This window comes from Mytilus galloprovincialis, chromosome 1, assembly GCF_965363235.1.
Source record: "Mytilus galloprovincialis chromosome 1, xbMytGall1.hap1.1, whole genome shotgun sequence".
In the NCBI taxonomy this organism is placed as follows: Eukaryota; Metazoa; Mollusca; class Bivalvia; order Mytilida; family Mytilidae; genus Mytilus; species Mytilus galloprovincialis.
The window spans coordinates 63,633,117-63,653,547 of NC_134838.1; the positions used below are offsets into that span (position 1 = coordinate 63,633,117).

The 20,431-nt window shown below is 32.8% G+C and overlaps 2 protein-coding genes across 3 annotated transcripts; both read left to right on the forward strand.

Annotated features, from left to right (window-relative positions):
* The first annotated feature begins 210 nt into the window (after nucleotides 1-210).
* On the forward strand, nucleotides 211-13,079 carry LOC143081093 (uncharacterized). Of its 2 annotated transcripts, none has more exons than XM_076257337.1 (6): nucleotides 211-347; nucleotides 1,676-2,150; nucleotides 3,837-4,806; nucleotides 5,264-5,417; nucleotides 6,440-6,527; nucleotides 12,599-13,079. In XM_076257337.1, exons 2-6 carry the CDS (start codon nucleotides 1,691-1,693, stop codon nucleotides 12,943-12,945), a joined length of 2,019 nt encoding a protein of 672 aa, XP_076113452.1. In that variant the 5' UTR covers nucleotides 211-347; nucleotides 1,676-1,690; the 3' UTR covers nucleotides 12,946-13,079. The 2 variants fall into 2 exon arrangements, with proteins under 2 accessions (XP_076113452.1, XP_076113446.1); XM_076257331.1 differs by lacking the exon at nucleotides 211-347 and adding an exon at nucleotides 471-571.
* Nucleotides 13,080-19,019: 5,940 nt separating this feature from the next.
* On the forward strand, nucleotides 19,020-20,431 carry LOC143081113 (metallothionein 10-IV). The gene is made up of 3 exons (XM_076257338.1): nucleotides 19,020-19,178; nucleotides 19,890-20,009; nucleotides 20,281-20,431. The coding sequence occupies exons 1-3, from the start codon at nucleotides 19,151-19,153 to the stop codon at nucleotides 20,352-20,354; spliced, it is 222 nt and encodes a 73-aa protein (XP_076113453.1). The 5' UTR covers nucleotides 19,020-19,150; the 3' UTR covers nucleotides 20,355-20,431.

Sequence of the window (20,431 nt, forward strand, 5' to 3'; positions counted from 1 at the left end):
AAATGCTATTAACAAAAATAGTTTATAGAGAAACAAAAAAAAAGAGAATTTCCTCAAGAATTTCACTTCCTCAACATTTGATTTTTAACACGGACAAATCATTACCTCTGCTGTTCTTATATCACATAATAGGAGATGTATTATTTGTGACGCATATTAGCTCCACCTATTTACAGTACTACTTGAGTTTACGGCGAACCAAAGGACATCGTATAGTTGAAAACAAGGAAAAAGAATGTTAAAACACAATTATAAACTATTGACGAAATCATAAAAAGATAGACAAAACAGGCAACTGTAGTATACCGATCTTTTAAAAGACATAAGTGGATTGAGGGAAAACGAAGGTATATATGTCATATATGTATAATGACTCTCATTTATACATTTATATCAAATACTACAAAATGATAACTTTCTCGTCTGCTCAGTGTATCAGGAAGGATAACTCTATACTATTTTAACAACTAGGAAGTGTTAAGGATAACCCATTTGGTGGTTGGGTAATTCACGTTTTCATTACTTTAATCTTTCATTTTGATCAAAAACGACCTCGGATGAAACTAGTGATGTAAGTTTGTTAATACATTTTCTTTTTAGAAATATTTTTAAGTTAAATATTTGTAAAATAAGTATGGGATAAAAAAAAATCGGTTAGAAATAATACATGTATATCGGATGTTGATAAATATACAGGTAAGAAATATTTATCTTTTGTGTGTGTATTGATTTACTGAGGCGTTTGATGTTTATCTGATTAAACTGCAGAAAATGAAATGTAACGATCTAATATCATGCGTCCTTTACACAACAAAACAGTTATATTAAAATTTATAATTACTTTCGAGTCCAATAGTTTTATGTGTTTTCGATTTTTAATTATTTTATGATATTTTGGGGATCATTGAGCATACATTTGAGTGCAACGAAATATGGTCACCTTTTTGTTTTGGAATTTCGATTAATAATTTTTTAGGCTGTCGTCTGAAATATGTTATCTGTAAAACAAAATGTTCCTACTGTAGGCACGCCATCATTATTATTGAGTATAGGCTAAACTGGAACTGTAAAAAAAAAAAAAAAAAAAAAAAAAATAACGTGCACTTTAACATTTAAACATTATTGTAATGCATCTGATTACTACTACCAATTTGCTCGGCATCGAATATCTACTGGAACGATGAATGAACATGCAAACTGCCTTTTCTTAGCTTTTAAATCTGAAATTTTCAAAACAATGCGTTCTGTAAATCACCTCAAATAATGCATATACCTCTTCCTAAAAAATAATGCATAATGATTTTCTGATAGAAATCTAAAAATACATATAAACAGGGCTCAATTCAGGATATTTCTTGAACACTTATAAAACAGAACATAATGAACGACTAGTAAGTTATTTCTTAAAGATCACAACACAATAATCAAACGTTGTCAAAAATCAAAATCAAGTATCTATTTTTAAGATTTTAAATTAGACAAACAATTTAAAACATTGTCATCTTAAAAATTCCTGATTTTTTTTAACAAAACAAAAACCCACTTTACTCGTATATTTATTTAAAAAAGTTTTAACAACTTTAAGAGTATACAATTTCTTCCTGAATTGACTTTTAAAAGTACACTTATATTTCTGTATTTCCTTGTTTGTTTGAATTTTATATGACAATTTTAGATAAACACAGCCACCATGAAAAGTAAATGGAAAAGCTTTCTTAACCTTCAAGACAAAGAATACCATGTCTTTGCCAGTTATAGTGAAGATGATAGTCAATTAGTGAACGGCTTGTTACAGCCCTTCGAGAATAACAATTGTTTGTTCTACAACCCTGATCGAGATGGATTACCAGGTCAACCAATCATGCGCGGTCTTATCGAACAAGGAATGGAACAGTCCAAGATTACCATGCTTTTTATCACAAAGAATTTTCTGTCTGATGAGTTGTGTATGTTTATGGCCAATCTTGCTATTTGGAAGTATATGAAAACAAAAGGAATTCATCGAGTGCTACCAATAATCCTTCAGCCATGTAAAATACCCAGATATCTGAAAGTTTTGAACTGTATCCATGTCTGGAAATACACATCAAGATCAAGTAATATGATGTACCAGAAACAAGCCATTGCTCGACTAACGAAAGCAATGCTAGGTAATATTTTAGATAAGCTTTGTTCGAAATTCACAATTTTCGTATTTATGTTTATTTTTTTTAATTTTAATAAGGTACATATAGTTTTCATCGAAATTGTAATCATATCAACTTGTTAACTAGAACACATGTGACACTGAAATGAAAACCTTACTTGAATCTATACATATTATCACTGAACAAGTATATATTTGTTTAGGGGCCAGCTGAAGGACGCCTCCGTGTGCGGGAATTTCTTATTTCTCTCTACATTGAAGACCTGTTGGTGACCTTCTGCTGTTGTTTTTTTGTGTTTTTTTTTCTATGGTCGGGTTGTTGTCTCTTTGGCACATTCCCCATTTCCATTCTCAATTTTATTTTATATGTTGGTGATGTTGTTGGTGTTGGTGTTGGTTTTTGTTTTGTTTGGTTGGTTGTTGTCTCTTTTCTTCAGTTTATTTTAAGGATGATTATATTTAAGTACATAAGGAAAAGGAAGTAATTGTAGTATCATGATAAGTAAACACAACCAGTTTATGTATATACTTCACATAGAGATATTTGTACACATCGATTACTACATATAGTATTACAAAAGGTATTGCATACAAAAAAGGACATAATGTTATAGGGTACATATGTATGTAAACATGAAACATAATAAACAAAAACCACAGTTTCATATGGCCTACAAAAACCTTTTTGAAATAAATGAAATAGAAAACGAAGAAATGGTTTAAGAAAAAACCCTCCTTAGTGAGAGGTGGACAAATGAAATAGGTTTGTAAATCTATGCTTGAAGTTCGAAAGACATGGGTTGAAAAAGAAATTTAATTCATATTTTATTTTTTATTATAATGTTCCTGTAAAATGTTGGGGAAATTCATCCAAACAACTACATATTAGCAGGTGCACTGTTCTATCTGTGCAGTTTTAAGGATCTTGATTGAAAACTTTAAGGGGAGCTATTTACACAAAATAGGGAATTCAAAACTTTTAGGATGGGAAAAAATCTTCAAACAAGTCTATATCAACAAGTCATGAACATCAACAAGTAAGCAACCCTTCGACGAGGTTTCATAGATCTGGATTGAAAACTGTAAAACTGCACTGAAGGCCCACTAAATAGTTACCCATTTTTCTCTACCAGCTCGTCCATCTTAGTGCAACCCGGCTAAAAACAACATGTTATCACAAACAACACTACCTGAGAAAGAGACTGCGTTCAATACAAATGCAAAACCAGATTGTAGCTAGTTATTTCATGAGTCTGAGTGTGGTATTTTAACACTGTGTTGCTTCGCCTAACTAAAACTCAATGAAAAGATAACAACGTTTTTTATTACAACTAGTACAGTGTTTCATTTATCAATACTGATCAAAACCAAGTAAATGGTATGAACAATCAAACAACTTTTGCCTTCGTAGACTTCATTTAGTAATTTACGAACAATAAGCAATATATGGAATTCAAGTTTTGATTATTCTCAAAAGAAAATTGAATACTGTGGTAGACTTATCATAATGAGTAGGTTTTTTTCTAAAGTTTTACGTAATAGCTTGGGTATAAGTCTTACCAAAAGATTTCTATTTAAAATGTGCAACCAAGTACTAACGGAAACTTTGTTTTGCGAATGTAAAGGAGTTTAAACCCTTTTTTTTATCACGTTTCGTGCTTCTTACAATTATCATTTTATTCTAATTTAGAACCACCACCAAAATTTAGACGAATAAGGTGGAATGGAATAAAAACACTTACGTGGACACGTAATATTGTTGAAAAGGTAAAGAAATCGGCATTGAAAGAAAAAGCTTCAAATCAGTTAAAACACAACATCAATCCATTTCAGCTATGGCGATTAACTGGTGTTTTAAAACATTGCTTTCTGAACTGCCGGTACGGTCATTGTTCATTTGCTTGCAGTGGTAGAGAATTCACCAGATTTATAAGCCATGCAAAAGTATGCAGATATAAACCAATTAAGTGTCCAAACAAAGCTTGCCAGACCTTCCTCCCGAAATGGTGTGTCGATAAACATGTCGAGGAGTGTCTTCACACCTGGATAACTTGTCCATCAGTTGGATGTGGAGAGAAAATCATAAGATATCAAATAGAACAACACTTGTTAAAATGTAAACATCGTTCCATTATTTGCCCAAACCACCATTTTGGATGTGACCAACGACTTACAGGAGAGAACGCTTCCAAACATTCAGAGAACTGTTCATTTGCTTTAATTCTTTGCAATAAATGTGGCAAAGCAATGATGAAAAAAGACTTACATGAGCATGAAAAGTTTTGTGTAAAGTCTGAAACAAAATGCAAGCTTTGTAAAAAGACGATGCTTCGTGAAGAAGAGCCTTTTCACTTGGACGCTTGTTTAATGGCGGACGTCGCATGTCCCAACATAGGTTGTGGATTAACTATGGCAAGATACAAAATTTTACAACACAAGTCAATATGCTTACACGCAAACATCAGTTGTGCAAATTCTGGAAGGGGATGTAAAACAAGAGACAAGCGAATTAATATACAAATTCATGCAGCATCATGTCCATTTCGAATGTCACAGTGTGAGTTTTGTGGGAGAAAATTTACTTTCAAGAAACTTAATTCCCATATACAAAGATGTCAGACGATGAAGAAATGTCTTTTATGCGGATTGATGGTACCAAGGTAAAAATATTTTAATGTAAATTATATGAAAAAACGAGACAATGGCCGAAATATAAAGTATACACACATATAACTAAAGAACAAATAACACGATTTTATATCATATCTAGTGCTTCGGAAGGGTTAATAGTACTGTGGTATATCTTGTAACTTTTAATTTTATAGCTTATAGCATTAACTGTTTGACTATTGGTTAACTGTTGCAAACTGTGTCTGGTCAATTGTTGGTTTATTGTTTATTGTTCAATGTTTATATTGAGAACAATACTATTTTATCAAGCTCTATGTCAAAGATTGCAAAGCAAATTGACGTCGAATGAAGTGCGAAGCGCAAAAAAGGTTTTAACTCGTGGATGACTATGAAACTAAAAATAGAAAAGGAACCATTCAAATCTGCACACAGGCAATCAAATCTTGTGAAAGCCTTATTATTATAATTTTCGAACATGTCTTTCAGATCAACATGGGGAACTCATGAGCGTACTTGTCCAAGGAAGAATTGGCAGTCATATTGTGACATGTGTCATAAATTAGTGAGAAATGACAAAAAAGAAGACCACAAAGAGTTATGCATGGAACATGCTCACACTTCTCAACAATACGCATCTGCAGTAAGCCATTTTCTATTACAAATGTAGTAAAAGTGAAAATGCAGTAAATCAGTTGTAGGCCCCAAACTATTTTAGGTGTGGTACAGTGGTAGTATCATCAAGGGAAAACTGACAAGAGTTTACTTTATCCTATATTCACAGTTCACCATATATGTTGTTTTCGCAAAAAACGCAAAAATACTTTATTTTTTTTTAGCAAAAACTTACTTTGAACTAATTTTTTTTCGTACTGCATTAAAAAGGTCACGTGAAATAAAACCTGATGTGATGTTATGTTGAGATAAAATGTTATGTACTATCAAAAATCAATATTAAGACTGACCATAATTGCGGTCACTTCCAAAAACTTCAAAAACCGCCTAAAATTAGCACAATTGATCAAATTATGAAGATTTCATTATTATTGCATGGCATAATGATACTTTTACCTGAATATGCATGACAAGTGTGTTGTCAAATACGGATTACATTGTATTTTACAATAGCAATCTACTTTCAAAAAATTGTTAAAATTTACATTATCATCAACTTTGTAAAAATCCTAGATTTATAAGCCCAAAGTGTCTTACCGGGAGTATGCCTTTCGGAATTGTTTCATGTGCATGATGGTGAACATAATAGATACTTTGCATCATGTACTGATAAAGACGATCATATCAGTACTTGGAACCTAACTTTCCAATACAAAATAATTTAATTTTGGATGTAACGCGTGTTCTGATTGGCTGATGTTATTTTGTTATGCGCACATAGACATAATTTAGTCATGTGACCGTGACGTCATCATCGTTTTTTCATGGTTTTCTACGATTTAAAATGGAATTTAGAATTAAATTATAAGCATGATAAGAATTGACTGTAATATTTTTTTCTGTCTATTCGAAATAACATAAAAAATGTGGTGCACACTGTTAAATAACCCGCTACGCGCGTTATTCAGTGTGCACCAAATTTTTTTATGTTATTTCTTCATAGACAGAAAAAATATTACAGTCATTCCTTTATTATTTTTTATTTTACAGACATGCGGATCTGACAGTTTAATTGTCGCTGCAGGAGCTACACATTTCAATACGCATGTTACCTCAGAAACCAGAAACCAGATCGACAGTAAGTTTTCTTGAGCTTTTGATTGTGCGTTGGAAAATAAACACCAAATACATGATAGTCTCCTCTCTTGTTACTTTACGATCGATAAGTGCACGAACTCGTCGGTTCAATTAAAAGTTTTGCCATATTAAAGATTTTAAAATTGTCATTTTGTGCTTCGCCAAGAAAAACGCAACATTTGGATATGGTTTACAGAATATAGATTAATTATGATTATGGACAAAATGTGCAGAGCACATCCATATATATACAGTCCGCCAAAAGTTAAGCACCACCTACTTTTATTGCATCGATTTTTTTTCAAATTTAAAAAATCAATTGTTCCTCGAAAAATAGAAAACAATCATATAGCAATTTTGCTAATGTATACCATAAACAAACCACAAATATAATTTTGGTCACTTATGAAGGTTCTATGCATATAGGTTTTTCGTTCATAGAAATAGTGTAAATTACACAATTAAGAAATGGAATTTAAGTTTCACTGTGATTTTATTTTTTTACAACAATTAATCACCCAATACCATTAAAATTTTCTACACATAATCTTTGGTATGTTTGGCAAATTTAATGTCAATATTTGAGTCAGTAGCATGTGTAACAACCTCATTTCCGGTACAGTTTCATAACACGACCTATCTTTCTCGGTACAAGCCTTCAAAACTTTAGTTGAGGAAATCTGTTGCATTAAACAACAAATGCCACTTTTAAATCGACAAACTTTTGTAAAGGTGAATCTCTGCGATTGAGATTTCCGACAATGGCATCTCAGACATGTTTGATAGGGTTCATGCATGGAGTCAAGGAAGGCCAAAAATTAGTGTAAATGGCTGGTTGCTCTTTGGACTCGGTTAAAATTCTTGCCCTGCGTGGTATAGCGTTGTCATTCAGGTACAAGTGTCTTGACAATGTTGACGCAAGTGGGGGATTACTAAAATGACGGACTACAATATGTTAAGGCACCAAATCTCTGTATGTCTGTCCGTTTATGTTACCCTGCAGAATATGCATACCCAGCTTATAACGGTATAAGAAGCAACCCCGTACTGGAACACAACCAGCAATGCATGCAGTCCTTGTGCAAATGTTGTTTTTGGTCATAGGCCGTTTTTTTCCCCTGCGAAATTCGTATTATGGCGTCTTCTGGCAGTAAAGGAAACTGACTCCCATCTGACCAATGAGTGTTTTGTCAGGTTCTTATGTTCAAGCATAGATGTTCATTATCCCATTTAAACCTGACGGTAGAGTGCCTGCTTGAAGGTACAGGTCTCTATACACCACGACGTGCTCTTCGTTTGCCTCTATAAAGTCGACGGACCAATGTACGAACACTTACACGACCACCTGGAGAAACAGTGTATTTATAAACGCACATATGACCTTTGATAAAAGGTTGGTTGACTGCTTTATCGGAGTGCAATCTTTTTGGTCGTAATGAATTTTTTTATGCCCGCGTCACACTGTCCCGATTTTTATATACGATTGACACCCGAATGCGAAAACTGTAAGTTCGTACGAAGTTGGTCCCGATCTCGTTAAAATACCAAAAAGTGACCGAAGCAGGTACGATGAATAACGAAGTCTATACGATGGTGCCGAAATTATATACGATAGCAAAAGATGGACATACGAAGGTTAACCGAAGACGGGCATTTAAGCTTCATATCTTAGCCGAAGCCTACACGATGGATCACGAAGGCTACACGATGGATTACGAAGGCTACACGATGGATTACGATGATGTCGCGATGGCCATACGATGTCTAAAAGACGTCGTGTACAGCTTACGATGCATTTAAATTATATGCCGAAGGCATCACGCTTTTTTGATTGTTTGATCAATGTTGAATATATATTATATTGTACATTTAATTTCTGGTTTAATCATAAAACGGAATACAGTGGGCTTGAAGGGTAAAACTTGACTTTGATTCTCTGCATATAATGCCACCAAAATCAGGGAGAGGAAGAGGAAGAGGGAGGGGTATGAGTCTGTACAAGTCTGCCATGCATGGCGGGAAATCGATCTTTTTGTCTAATTCTTATAAAACTTAGTTTATTATCCCCTCGCCTACTACATGTAAGTTGCGTGTAGATAAAATTGTTATGGACACTCTAGAACCAAAATGCTCAAAACTTGGTATGGTGTTACTCGTTAAGAATATCTTAAGCGTTATTGACTTTAAAGTTCAAAGGTCAAGGTCACAGTGGCAGTTGTATAAATACAAGGCAATATCACCCTTGTGGACACTCTAAAACCAATATGCTTCAAAAGATTTTAACCACATTTGGTATATTGTTCCTCCTTGTAATGATCTGACATTTTTTACGTTCAAGGCCAAAGGTCAATGTCATGCAGATGGACTTGTTTTTTCTCCTTGAAATAGCATAATACACAGGAAATTGGTTGCTCATTTTTTTACCTGCTGGTTCTAAAGGTATTTCCAGTTACTGAAAGTTTTGGTTGATTTCTAAAAAAATAGTTTATGTATCAAATATGCATATTCAATTTAACATTTTCTGCATGTGTCATATACAAATATAGTGCCTATATTTGTCCCCAATATGTTACATACGAGGGGATGCCACGCTCGGCATTGCCTTGTTTGAACTGTTAAATGTGTGCACTAGTCTGAATAATCACCCATAATTATGCCCATGTTTACTGATCTATCTTAAAGGTAAGGTAATGGGTTCGTTGATCCCTTTTATTCAAAAACAGCTCTTTCCAGGAGAATATCATAATACTATAGACAAAAGGAAGAATGTGGGGAAAGCAACAAATGCGGCAAAATATGACATATAGAAAACAAAATGGTTATGTAGTAAACATTCGTGTGACAACAACTCAGACGATACATAAAAAATCAGAATAATGAAAAAAAAGTTGGTTTCCCTATATACGTGTACCTGCAGTGTTGGTGTACGAGGCGCGTTTATGATTTTCATTATGTTACTTGATATGAAAAATTGACAAACAATAATATTTTACTTGTAAAAGTAAATCCTGAGCCTGTAATAGCTGCTCTTTTTGTTCCATTTGAATTAATAGAAACAACGCTGTCGCCTTTCTTGTTCTCATAGAATCATATGATATAAGCTCCATGTTTTGTGAACGTCTTTTTTAACTGTCGTATTAGACTGACCAGTGCATATCGCGCATGGCACTTTAAATGTATTTTAGCGCGAAAATTAACTTACATTTAGCTTGATTTATTGCCGTCGAAGTTACATCTTGTCGCCTTCGTACTTTTATTCGATGGCAACACGACGGAATAACGAGGTCTTCACGAAGTCGTGTTGCCATCGTAAGACATTCGGGTAGCTTCGTGATTCATTCGTGTAGACATCGTAATGGCAAAACTGCCCGATGGAAACGATGGAAACACGAATGCAATACGATGTTCAAAGATGCATTCCCGGTGACATTACGATGGTGAGGATGGTGATACGAACTCAATACGAACCCTCAACATCGGACGCACCTTCGGGGATTTTTTAACATGTTAAAAAATTTAGAACCCTTCCCGAAGTTGTCCCCTAAGGATAGAAAAGTGACCGATGGTTCTACGATGGTTAAAGATGGCACTACGAATAGTCCGATCTGGATACGATCAGTCCCGATTTTGAAAATTTCCATAATCGTGTTGCCATCCGCGTAAAAATCGGGACAGTGTGACGCGGGCATTAGTGTATGTTAAAGGTAATTCATAACACCAAACATTAATATTTTTTTTGCAATAGTTAAAAAAATATTGCCAGTTATATTTCGGTGGTGCTTAACTTTTGGCGGACTGTATAGAATAGAGAAAAATGTGCCCCCAAAAAATATTGAACGGAAAATAAGGGGGTGCTTAGATATAAAGAATAGTGAATAACAGACCAAATTTATAAGGGATAGAGAAAATTGATATTTAAGAATTGAATGCTTCTTTTTGTAACTTCATTGGGGTGTAAAAGCGTTGACCGAAGTACATTTTGTATGAAGCGCGCATTTTTTTTTTGACAGGTAAACTCAGGTAAAATACAGGTAATAATACTTATTCATTTATTAATTTGTTCAATTATTTACAAGTATCAGTACCCCTTCCGTAAGTCTAAGTCTCCTAAGGCACCTATTTAGTAAGAATTCAATCAGTATTTTTTTTGACATAGCCAATTTATTGTAACTTGATCTTAAGTTATAACGGAGTTTTTACTTGGTTTTAGAATTCAATATGAACAATACATAACTTGAATTAACAAACTATTTTCAAAATTAATAATTAATAATTGATAGTCATATCCGTTATAAAAAATCCAAAAAAAAAAATATAGTCATTAATAATTTAAAATAATTTTTATTTATATTTTTACCTGAGATTACCTGTAAAATGAATGCGCGCAAATGTAATCAAAAGCTGCGCGCAAACGTAACACATTTTAATCCCCAAATGCGCGCAAACGTACTAGTGCGCCCGTTAGCTATAAAACCAGGATCAGTCCACCATTGTCTACATAAGAAAATGCCTGTACCAAGTCAGGAATATGACAGTTGTTAAATCCATTTGTTTGATATATTTGAGCTTTTGGTTTTGCTAATTGATTATAAGAATTTCCGCTTTGAATGTTTCTCCGAGTTCAGTATTTTTGTGATTTTACTTTTCTCTAATCGAAACTTAGGCATTTATCACCATATACATATTACCGTATTCGACTGAATAAACAGTTTTCATAATTTCATGTACTTAATAAATTGTATTTCCTTATTTGCATTTGTAACGTGTAACCGGGCGATCAATGGATCCGTATCTGAATAAATCAGGATTTCAAGTGTTCATCTCAATTTTTCCCCACAACCAGTTGTCCTATTCAAAACAATTAACACATCCTTAAATTGATTCACAACAAAAACTATATACACAGCACAATGCACATGAATCAAAATGCAAGGTGAAGTAAATCATTCACAATGCATAAACACACTGCCTTATTACAGAATATATACACACAATGTCACTTTGCAATCACTATGCAACATGTATCAGACCGATTTATTCACAATGTCACTAACACATTATTATGCAACATGCATACGGCCCTTTATTACACCATGTCACCAACAGATTACCTTGCAACATGCATCAAGTAAGTGTTACACAAAATGTATGAACACAAAATCACATAATATACAACTTCTATTTACAACGTCCACCAATATGTAGTATCACCTTTTGAATGTTCAATAAACCACAATAACACAGTGACACAATTACACTTGCACAATGTTTCAATTCACAAAGAATATATATATAACACAGCTGAACTCACGCACTAACTATCCCTTTGAGTTCCCACACAATGAATATTATCCAACTGGTAAGGTTTAACACAGTGCACTTTCACTAATACACTTCCACAACATAACAACTTGCAACACCAGCAAGTAAACACCTTGTATTCTCACTAATACAAATCTATGAAGTATTCACACTTCCACATAGTACAACTTGCAACACCAGCAAGTATACACCTTGTATTCTCATTAATACAATAACCACTTATATATATCATATTCACTTTATACATTGTATCACAATCACTATTGCAATATTCACATATAAATCCGAACACTATTTATATATCCTTTGGAATCACTTAATTCACTCTACTTACCAGTTGGAAAATAATCCCTGATGTTATCACTTCAACGGTCCACATATAACTGACAAAGTTTCTCTGTCTTGAGCTGGCTTATATACTACCATAGGGAACGGTCCATTATACTTGAAGGGGTGAAAATCAAGATTATACCAATTGTAGGGGTGTTTTAACAAATAGACGGTGCTCCAACTATGGAGAAACTTATAAACATATAGAAACACAATTAACAGGAAAAGACAACTGGTATTTCACATCGAAATAAATAAACTATTACCGATTTTCGTTACACATTTACTGTTGAGTTGCTAACAATATTAATATACTAGCTAATAAAACGAAAAGTGGGCTAAAAAGTAACAAAAATGCAATTCAACGAAATAAACAAAAACCTAGGGGTTCATAACTTTTATTTCATTTATTTATCTAAGGTGAGACGATATTGTACAAACGTCATTCTAATGGAAAACGAACAGATTCAGATAAACGGTATTCCAGACATAAAAGTGACAGCTCAGATGATGGCGGACCAGAGAGTATGGAAGCGTATGTAGCAGCCATTATGAGCATGCGCGATATCCCAGTTACCGTAAATGAACACAAGGAAGACTTCGAAAGCTCCGAACTTATTGGAGGGAGTCATTGTGCAAAGTCAAGGAAAACTTTTACCGGCATTTTGTCAGCAGCAAGTTCTTACAGCGTGAAAGATTTGGAAATACACAAAGCCTTTGATTCCGACTTCAAACATTTCCATCGTCAGAGGGACTTTTATTCGTGACGATTTCCAGTCAGTATTAAGAAAAAACAAGCATTCTGAGAGTATTGAATGGCAAAATGAAAAAAGTGTGGAAAGCTGATTTGCCGGACTGACGGATGGAAAGACAGACAGACAGACAGATGGACGGAGTGAAAACCTACTTCGTCGGCAGGGGACTAATAACTATGTGACAAAATTAAAGAATTGTATCATCTTATGGGCGAGTTATATTCAGTTTCCTGGCTATGATGGCAATTAAAAATGAAGAAAATGGTGATTAATAAAAAAGAGATGCTTTTAATTATGTGCGCATTTTTTTTTTCACGGATAATATTCCGCTTGATAGTCGAGTTTATGGTTTTTGCAATTAAAATACTAATAAAGTTTTTACGCATCAGACAAAAAAAGACAACAAAAAAAAAAACTCAACGGACACAGTGAAAATCCAAGGTAACGTTTGGTAGGGGCAGAAGTTTGGGAATATTCATTTTTCCTTCGGAATATGTGTGACACAACATCTTTATAGACTAGCAGTCATTATTAAGTAATGGTATACTAACCTCCTTTCAAAGTAGTCTAGTCTTACAGACAGATAGATTGATTATCTGTCGGACTAGTCTACTCTTAAAGAAGGGTAGTGTACCTTACCTAATAATGACTTCGCGGTTAAGCTAACAAGCAAGCTAACCAAGGATTCTTCTTTTCCTTACACACTCAATGCAATCGGCTGTAAATCATTATTTGTTTATAAAAACCTTCGAGAGATTGTTTTATTACGAAGTAGTATAACTATAAGGTACCATAGCTATTTACAAGATATTTCAAATAACTTGAATAACAGCATAGTTTCCAAAAGAACAGTAAGCAGCAAGGGTTCCCCGAACTGGGTTAAAACTCACAACGGTTTTCCTCAGTTTTGAGGCCTAAAGCCGCCTCTGTCTCTATTAATTTTGTGATTTCTATTTACCATGAATTTATTTACCTTAAGTTGTGGAAATCGATTAAATAATGTTTACCCTTAACTCACTTAAAATGTTGTATTGTTGTAAGTAATGAACTTGAAGCAAGGAAAAATGGGACAGAAGTATACGGTTTTCAATAAAATGAATTATAACAAAACTTTAATCGCAGGCTGCTTAAATTACATGGTGCATATCATCTGTCATTGTAAATTTTTCATATCTTGATTCAACCCTAATACAAATATATCCGACATTCTGCAAGTAAATAAAACCATATTTACCCTTGATTAATTTGAATTGAATTGTATTAAAAAATTGCTTGACACATAAATAGAATCATATTCAAAACAGTGTGGCTGTGGCCATTGATTGACGACCTAAATTATCCCATTGACTGGGACAGATTATGTGAATGTTTGTCTGTAACGACCACTGCTCACTACTTACTTATTATAGAATTTAAACTGTGGGGTCACCAAAGGTTCTTAACGCCTTTAATAATAAAATAAATCGAAAAACTAATCAGGAATAACCTTTATGTTTTGATTTATAGTATTGATGTAAATCAAAACATAGTTTTATTCCTGATTAATTTTTCGAATTACTTTATTTAGGTGTTGAGAACCTTTGGTGACCCCACAGTTTAAGTGTCTTTAACAAGTACATAGTAAACAGTGGTCGTTACAGACAAACGTTCACATAATCTGCCCCAGTCAATGGGATAATTTAGGTCGTCAATCAATGGCCACAGCCACACTGTTTTGAATATGATTCTACAACCATTATAAATAAAATTATTATAACCCGATCTTGAAAATTATTTTCCCAGTCATTTGAAATTGCTTGCTTTTAAAATGTACTAATCTTCTCCTGAATCGTCCGTATAATACGGTGTTGCATTAATTTAATGAAACTGTTTTTGTCGCTGTTTCCGATAAGTCTTAAATTTCATTTACCTCCGTTTCATGCACAACATGCACCGTGTTTTTTTTTTTTTCGACAACCAGGTTTTTTTTTTATTATTTCACCACGCGATTCGTTTCAAGTATCAGGTATATACATTGGAACAAATTTTGCACATGTAACGTCGAAAAAAAAGCGTTTGTTTGGATTTTCGACGTTTTTCGACGTTTGGACAAAATGGCTACCGTTTTGTAATGTTTCGTAGCATTTTATTCCTGTAAGACCCAAACATGCAGACAGTTAATAAAAAAAGAATCTAGACTTTATGTTCTTTTCGTGTATCTAACTTTGTTTTGGTAAATTATAAATTACTTAATGAAATATCAGGTAAAAAAAACCGCATTAATTGCTTGGACAAATGAAATATCACTTGGACGAAATGGCTACCGCTTGAAAAACGAATGTTTAGAGATGGTTTTATAGAATCTACAATTTTTGAACTCACGAACAAAGAGGCAAATATTTGTTCTTTCGGTAGATGTTATAACTATCTCACATTTTTTAGACATTTTTAGCTATGTCTACTCATAAAACTACCTTTCAGACGTTAAATCAACAAAAAATGTCATTGGACATTTTTCTTATTCCAGCTTAATATGCAGCCACCGAGTCAAACAAAATTCGACAAAGAACGGCTTTAATTTAACCAAAAACTGTTCCACTTCGTTGCTTCTGCCAAATTTCGGGAAGTTCAGAGAATAAGAAATAGGATCACTATGCATAAAAGATAAAACAGTTGTTCAAAAATGTAACGTTGGACTTCCGTTTTTTTCACATAGTTTTGTTGTTTTAATCCTCAAATATACTAGATATTACTAAGAATATGACCAAGAGCTATTAAAACATAAAGGAAAACATAATACTGAATTAGTTTTTATAGTGGTTAGTGTTAAATTTTGTTAACATTTTATTTTGTTTTGCGGAGAAAATTAGGAAGATTCTGTTTTAAATCATAGGGGTTGTAGGAACAGCGTGCGTGACGTTACAAAAGAATAATTAAGAAATACATGTAACTACAGATTAAGCAATTAGTGTCCAATAATTATAAGTATTGAGACAAGACAAGACAAGACAAATACTTTATTAGAGTCTCACCTCAAAATTGACATACATTTATACATTTATAAAATTACAGTAATATTTAAAACAACATGAGCCACTCTAAAAAGAGTTATGAGAGACTATAAAATTTCTACAAAACACATTATAATTATCTACAATTATATAAAATACCTTTTCTTTTTAATAATACATCATAGCAGATTTTGGCTAAAAAGTAACACACATTGAGTGCTTCTTTTTGTAATTTCTTAGGGTTGTAAATTCATTTCTTAACTTTATTGGGTTGTAAAAGCGTTGACCGTGCGCACATTTTTAGAATGAAGCGCTTCCGCGCTTCATACAAAATGTACTTCGGTCAACGCCTTTACATCCCAATAAAGTTAAGAAATGAATTTAAATGACCGGATAACTGTTTGCATTTACCCACAGTATACATACATAAATAAAATCATTACCTTTCTTATTAACATAAAATTTAATTAATAATTTAAGAAATAATTCATGGGGGCTTGAATATATCGTGATTTTATGACGGGTTGTCCCTTTATGACAAATATCCTACCCTGAGCGATAGCGACGACTATAATTTAAAAATTCCAACTTTTAATAAAATTAATAAAAACAAAAAGAATACAAAAAGTAGCAAACAACAGTAAAACAAAGATTTTTTTTTTGATTTTTTCCATATAAATAGATAACAATAAATATTTTGATAAAACTTCATTTATGGAAACTTTTAATTATCTTAATTTATTTTAGTTTAACTTGTTTAAAAATATTTTACATTAAATCTTAATAATTTCAAATCATGACTTGAATTGCCTTTAATTTCAAAACTCGAATTGACGTCTCAAAGCAGAATTTCTACTTAATTAATATGTATGCATTTATTTATTTGATAGTATGCACATATCGCTTTCTTTGTCAAATTACCAAATATGGTTATTGTCCGAAATAAGGTCAAAATGTTGTATAAGTGACCTCTCTATTATAAATGTTTGTTGATATTTGCACACAGATTTTCACACGAACATACCAACAAAAATATTTAATAGAGAGGTCACTTTGACAGTGGCGACAATAAATAACATTTGAAATGACTGGATAGCTGTTTGCATTAACCCACGGTATACATGATACATGTAGTGATAAACAAAATCATTTAAATAACCTTTCTTACTAATATAAAAGGAGTAGGTCCGGTAAGACCCCTTTTTGGCCCCAAAATATAACAGTTTTACAAAATTGTTAAAATGTAAACTTTTAGTTATTTATTGGACAGTTGAATGCTTCTGCCACATACATATGGGCTGTTTTTGACTATACAATGCATATATATCGGGTTGTAGCGCCATTCAGTCATGCTAAATTACTGAAATCTTCATAATTTTTAGCATTTTAGTTAAATTTTAGACGGTTTCCGTGTAAAACGAAAGTGGCCGCATTCGTGTTCATCCTTAATATTGAAATGTAAGTTGTATTTTATGATAATACATAACATATATAAAGGTTGTGGATGAACACGGATGCGGCCACTTTCATTTTTGACAAAAACCATCTGTAAAGTGACATTTTTCAGCATATTTGGTAGATTTTTCATATTTGAGCTGGAATCGGATCGTTTTTAATGACTAAATCAGTTAAAATCTTTCACATACACTAATTGGATCAAGTGAAATAGACACTTAAGTGTTTAAAAAGTGGTCAAAATCTTTCGTCAGATGAAACTGAAATTTGAGGCCAAAATGAGTCCTTATCGGACCTTCTCCTTTAATTAATAATTGTAACGTCATCTACATGTATCATGTCAGAATTTACGTCGAATATTATTATCTGACACAATATAATACCTACCCAGTCAGGATCCTACTTCGTCAAAATTATCTCCACATTACGCCAGTTCATTTTCACAATCGTAGAAATGGAAGCCATTGTAGGGATGACGCGCTACCAATTTTGCTCTTGGAAACCGATAAATTTATCAACATTGCACCAGTAAGATCCTTATATGTCAGTTGCATTTTATAAGAGAAATGTATCAACTCGCTAATGAGCATCAGTTAATGATCTTGTCTGCATTGATTCAACTTAAAACTATTGTCTGATCGGTTGTCAGGTGGAATTTTCGAAAATTCATAAACATTTAAAAAAATTCTAATTAAAATAAAATATTTCGTGGAAGGGCAGACTAGATTTTTTTAGTGGTTGAAGACTATAAACCCTAGTTATCACACACAAAAAATTATAATTTTTTGAAGATATATGCATTTTCATCATCCAACTTGAAAGATTGTCGTCAAGCACTTTTAGTAAAAGAATAGCTATTCGAACACACCTACTCTGTTTTTGTGATTCATTAGATAGGTATTTCACTTGACCCATATATATATTTCATCTTTTAGTACTGTGATTTTTATAAGTTATAAAGTCAACCTGTAGCTTTGATATATAAAAATGTTATATTTAAAATTTGTGTTTTTGCTGAGTTCCTATCGTATAGACGCATACCATCATATCGTTTGAACAGGATTGTTTACGTCTTAAGGTCAAATGTTTATCATTCATGTTTATGGGTACAATATAAATCACACTCTAGATATCACACTTATTTCTTGTTGACATAGTTTTAAACTTACATAATTTTATCAGTATTTCCTGTCAGAAATTATAAATACTTTTCGACGTAACATTTCGTATCATTTGACATAATCCGGTTTAAACCCGGGAACAAAAGTCATGTTGATACCAATGATGAGGTTTTCGAAAGGGTCAATATGTTACTCGACATACAATGTACCTGTACGTTGTATGGTATAACGAGAAATCATTAATTACCAAACAGTGTTTATATTTTATATCAATACATGTATACATTTCATAAACACAATTAAATGCCTTGACCGAATTATTAAACCAAAAGATGAAAACACAGGGATAGTCGTATAGATGATGTTATGACGAAAATATTATGTCGGAGCGCAGATTTGCACACGATCGGATTTTCACACGATCGCATTTTCAGGGAGATGCTATGGCGCAACATATTATGGCGAACCTCAGATTTGCACACGATCGGATTTTCACTCGATCGAATTTTCACACGAACATATCAACAAACATATGTTTTGCACACGGATCACATTATTGTAAATCGACATATAAATCAGAAAGCCGAGCGTCAAATAATATTATTATACTTATTTGAATACTGCGACCACTGAGACCACTACGAATTAAACATGCCTGCACCTTGTAACTGTATCGAAAGTAAGTACATGTTTATATACTGTATATTTTATGCTGATTAGTTTATATATGTATCATTTAACGATTTACTATACTTAGTGTTCATTTTCTAGTGAGATAACATTAACATGATAAATACGAGAAAAATGTTTTACTGTATTTTAAACTCGAGCAGAATGTCAAATTACACTTTACTGGTGTATTAAATGTTTAAATTACTATTATTGATTTAAATAATTGTGAAATCTTTTCTGAACATAGTATTACTTCTATTCCATAAATTTTATTTATTTATTTATAACTAGGCAGTGTCTATACATAGCTCAACGATAATGTTCTTTTTGACAACTAATTGATTTAAATAATAGTTAAATCTCCATTGAACATAACAATACTGATCATGACTTATATTACCTAAATTTTATCTATAGCGAGGCAAGATTATGATGCATAGCTCAACGAGTATGTACTTTTTGACACGTATGCTTTAAAATGACGTAATTTAACGGATGTTAAATGACTTTTAATATTGATTTATACCGACAATGGAAAACAAGAAATACTGTGAATTATGACGGAACCCCAAATAACAGATCAATTATGCCTTGGTCTATGCAGCTGATACCGTTTATCGTGTATTATAACAAATACTAAATTGGTTGAAAGTGTTGTTTTCATGTTTATTAAAGGTATCAAAATGTACTGTATTTATATAACTATTTTTTATTTTAGCAAATGTGTGTATCTGTGACACTGGGTGCAGCGGTGAAGGTTGTCGCTGTGGTGACGCCTGCAAGTGCTCGGGTGCCGACTGTAAATGTTCCGGTTGCAAAGTAGTTTGCAAGTGTTCAGGTATGTTTGTAGACGCATATAGTTTAATTTACAGAAATTTGTTCAAACAATAGTAAAATTACGAACAATTAAAACTCTTCCTCTTAAACTATTATTATTGTTATTATACAGTGTTTATAACAGCAAAAGGTTATCTTGCATTAACTGATATTGTATATAAAGGGATAGAAAAGAAAATAAATTTCACTGTTGTTGAAGTGTTTAGAAAAATGATATCATAGAATAGAAAAAAAACTGTCATATTAATGAAAACTGTTTTTCTTATTTTCAGGTAGCTGTGCGTGTGAAGGAGGATGTACAGGACCTTCAACGTGTAAATGTGCACCTGGCTGTTCCTGCAAGTGAATCAAAAAGACAATATACTCGAACTAATTCCATGGATCAAATCATCCATTATGTATTAAAATTTCATGTTCAGCTAA

Excerpts from the sequence above, each read along its gene's own strand:
- LOC143081093 (XM_076257337.1), top strand. The coding sequence starts at position 1,691 with ATGAAAAGTAAATGGAAAAGCTTTCTTAACCTTCAAGACAAAGAATAC. Across the intron at positions 4,807-5,263 it reads TGCGGATTGATGGTACCAAG|ATCAACATGGGGAACTCATG; the intron begins GTAAAAATATTT and ends CATGTCTTTCAG. Across the intron at positions 6,528-12,598 it reads AACCAGAAACCAGATCGACA|GTGAGACGATATTGTACAAA; the intron begins GTAAGTTTTCTT and ends TATTTATCTAAG.
- LOC143081113 (XM_076257338.1), top strand. The coding sequence starts at position 19,151 with ATGCCTGCACCTTGTAACTGTATCGAAA. Across the intron at positions 19,179-19,889 it reads ACCTTGTAACTGTATCGAAA|CAAATGTGTGTATCTGTGAC; the intron begins GTAAGTACATGT and ends TTTTTATTTTAG. Across the intron at positions 20,010-20,280 it reads AGTAGTTTGCAAGTGTTCAG|GTAGCTGTGCGTGTGAAGGA; the intron begins GTATGTTTGTAG and ends TCTTATTTTCAG.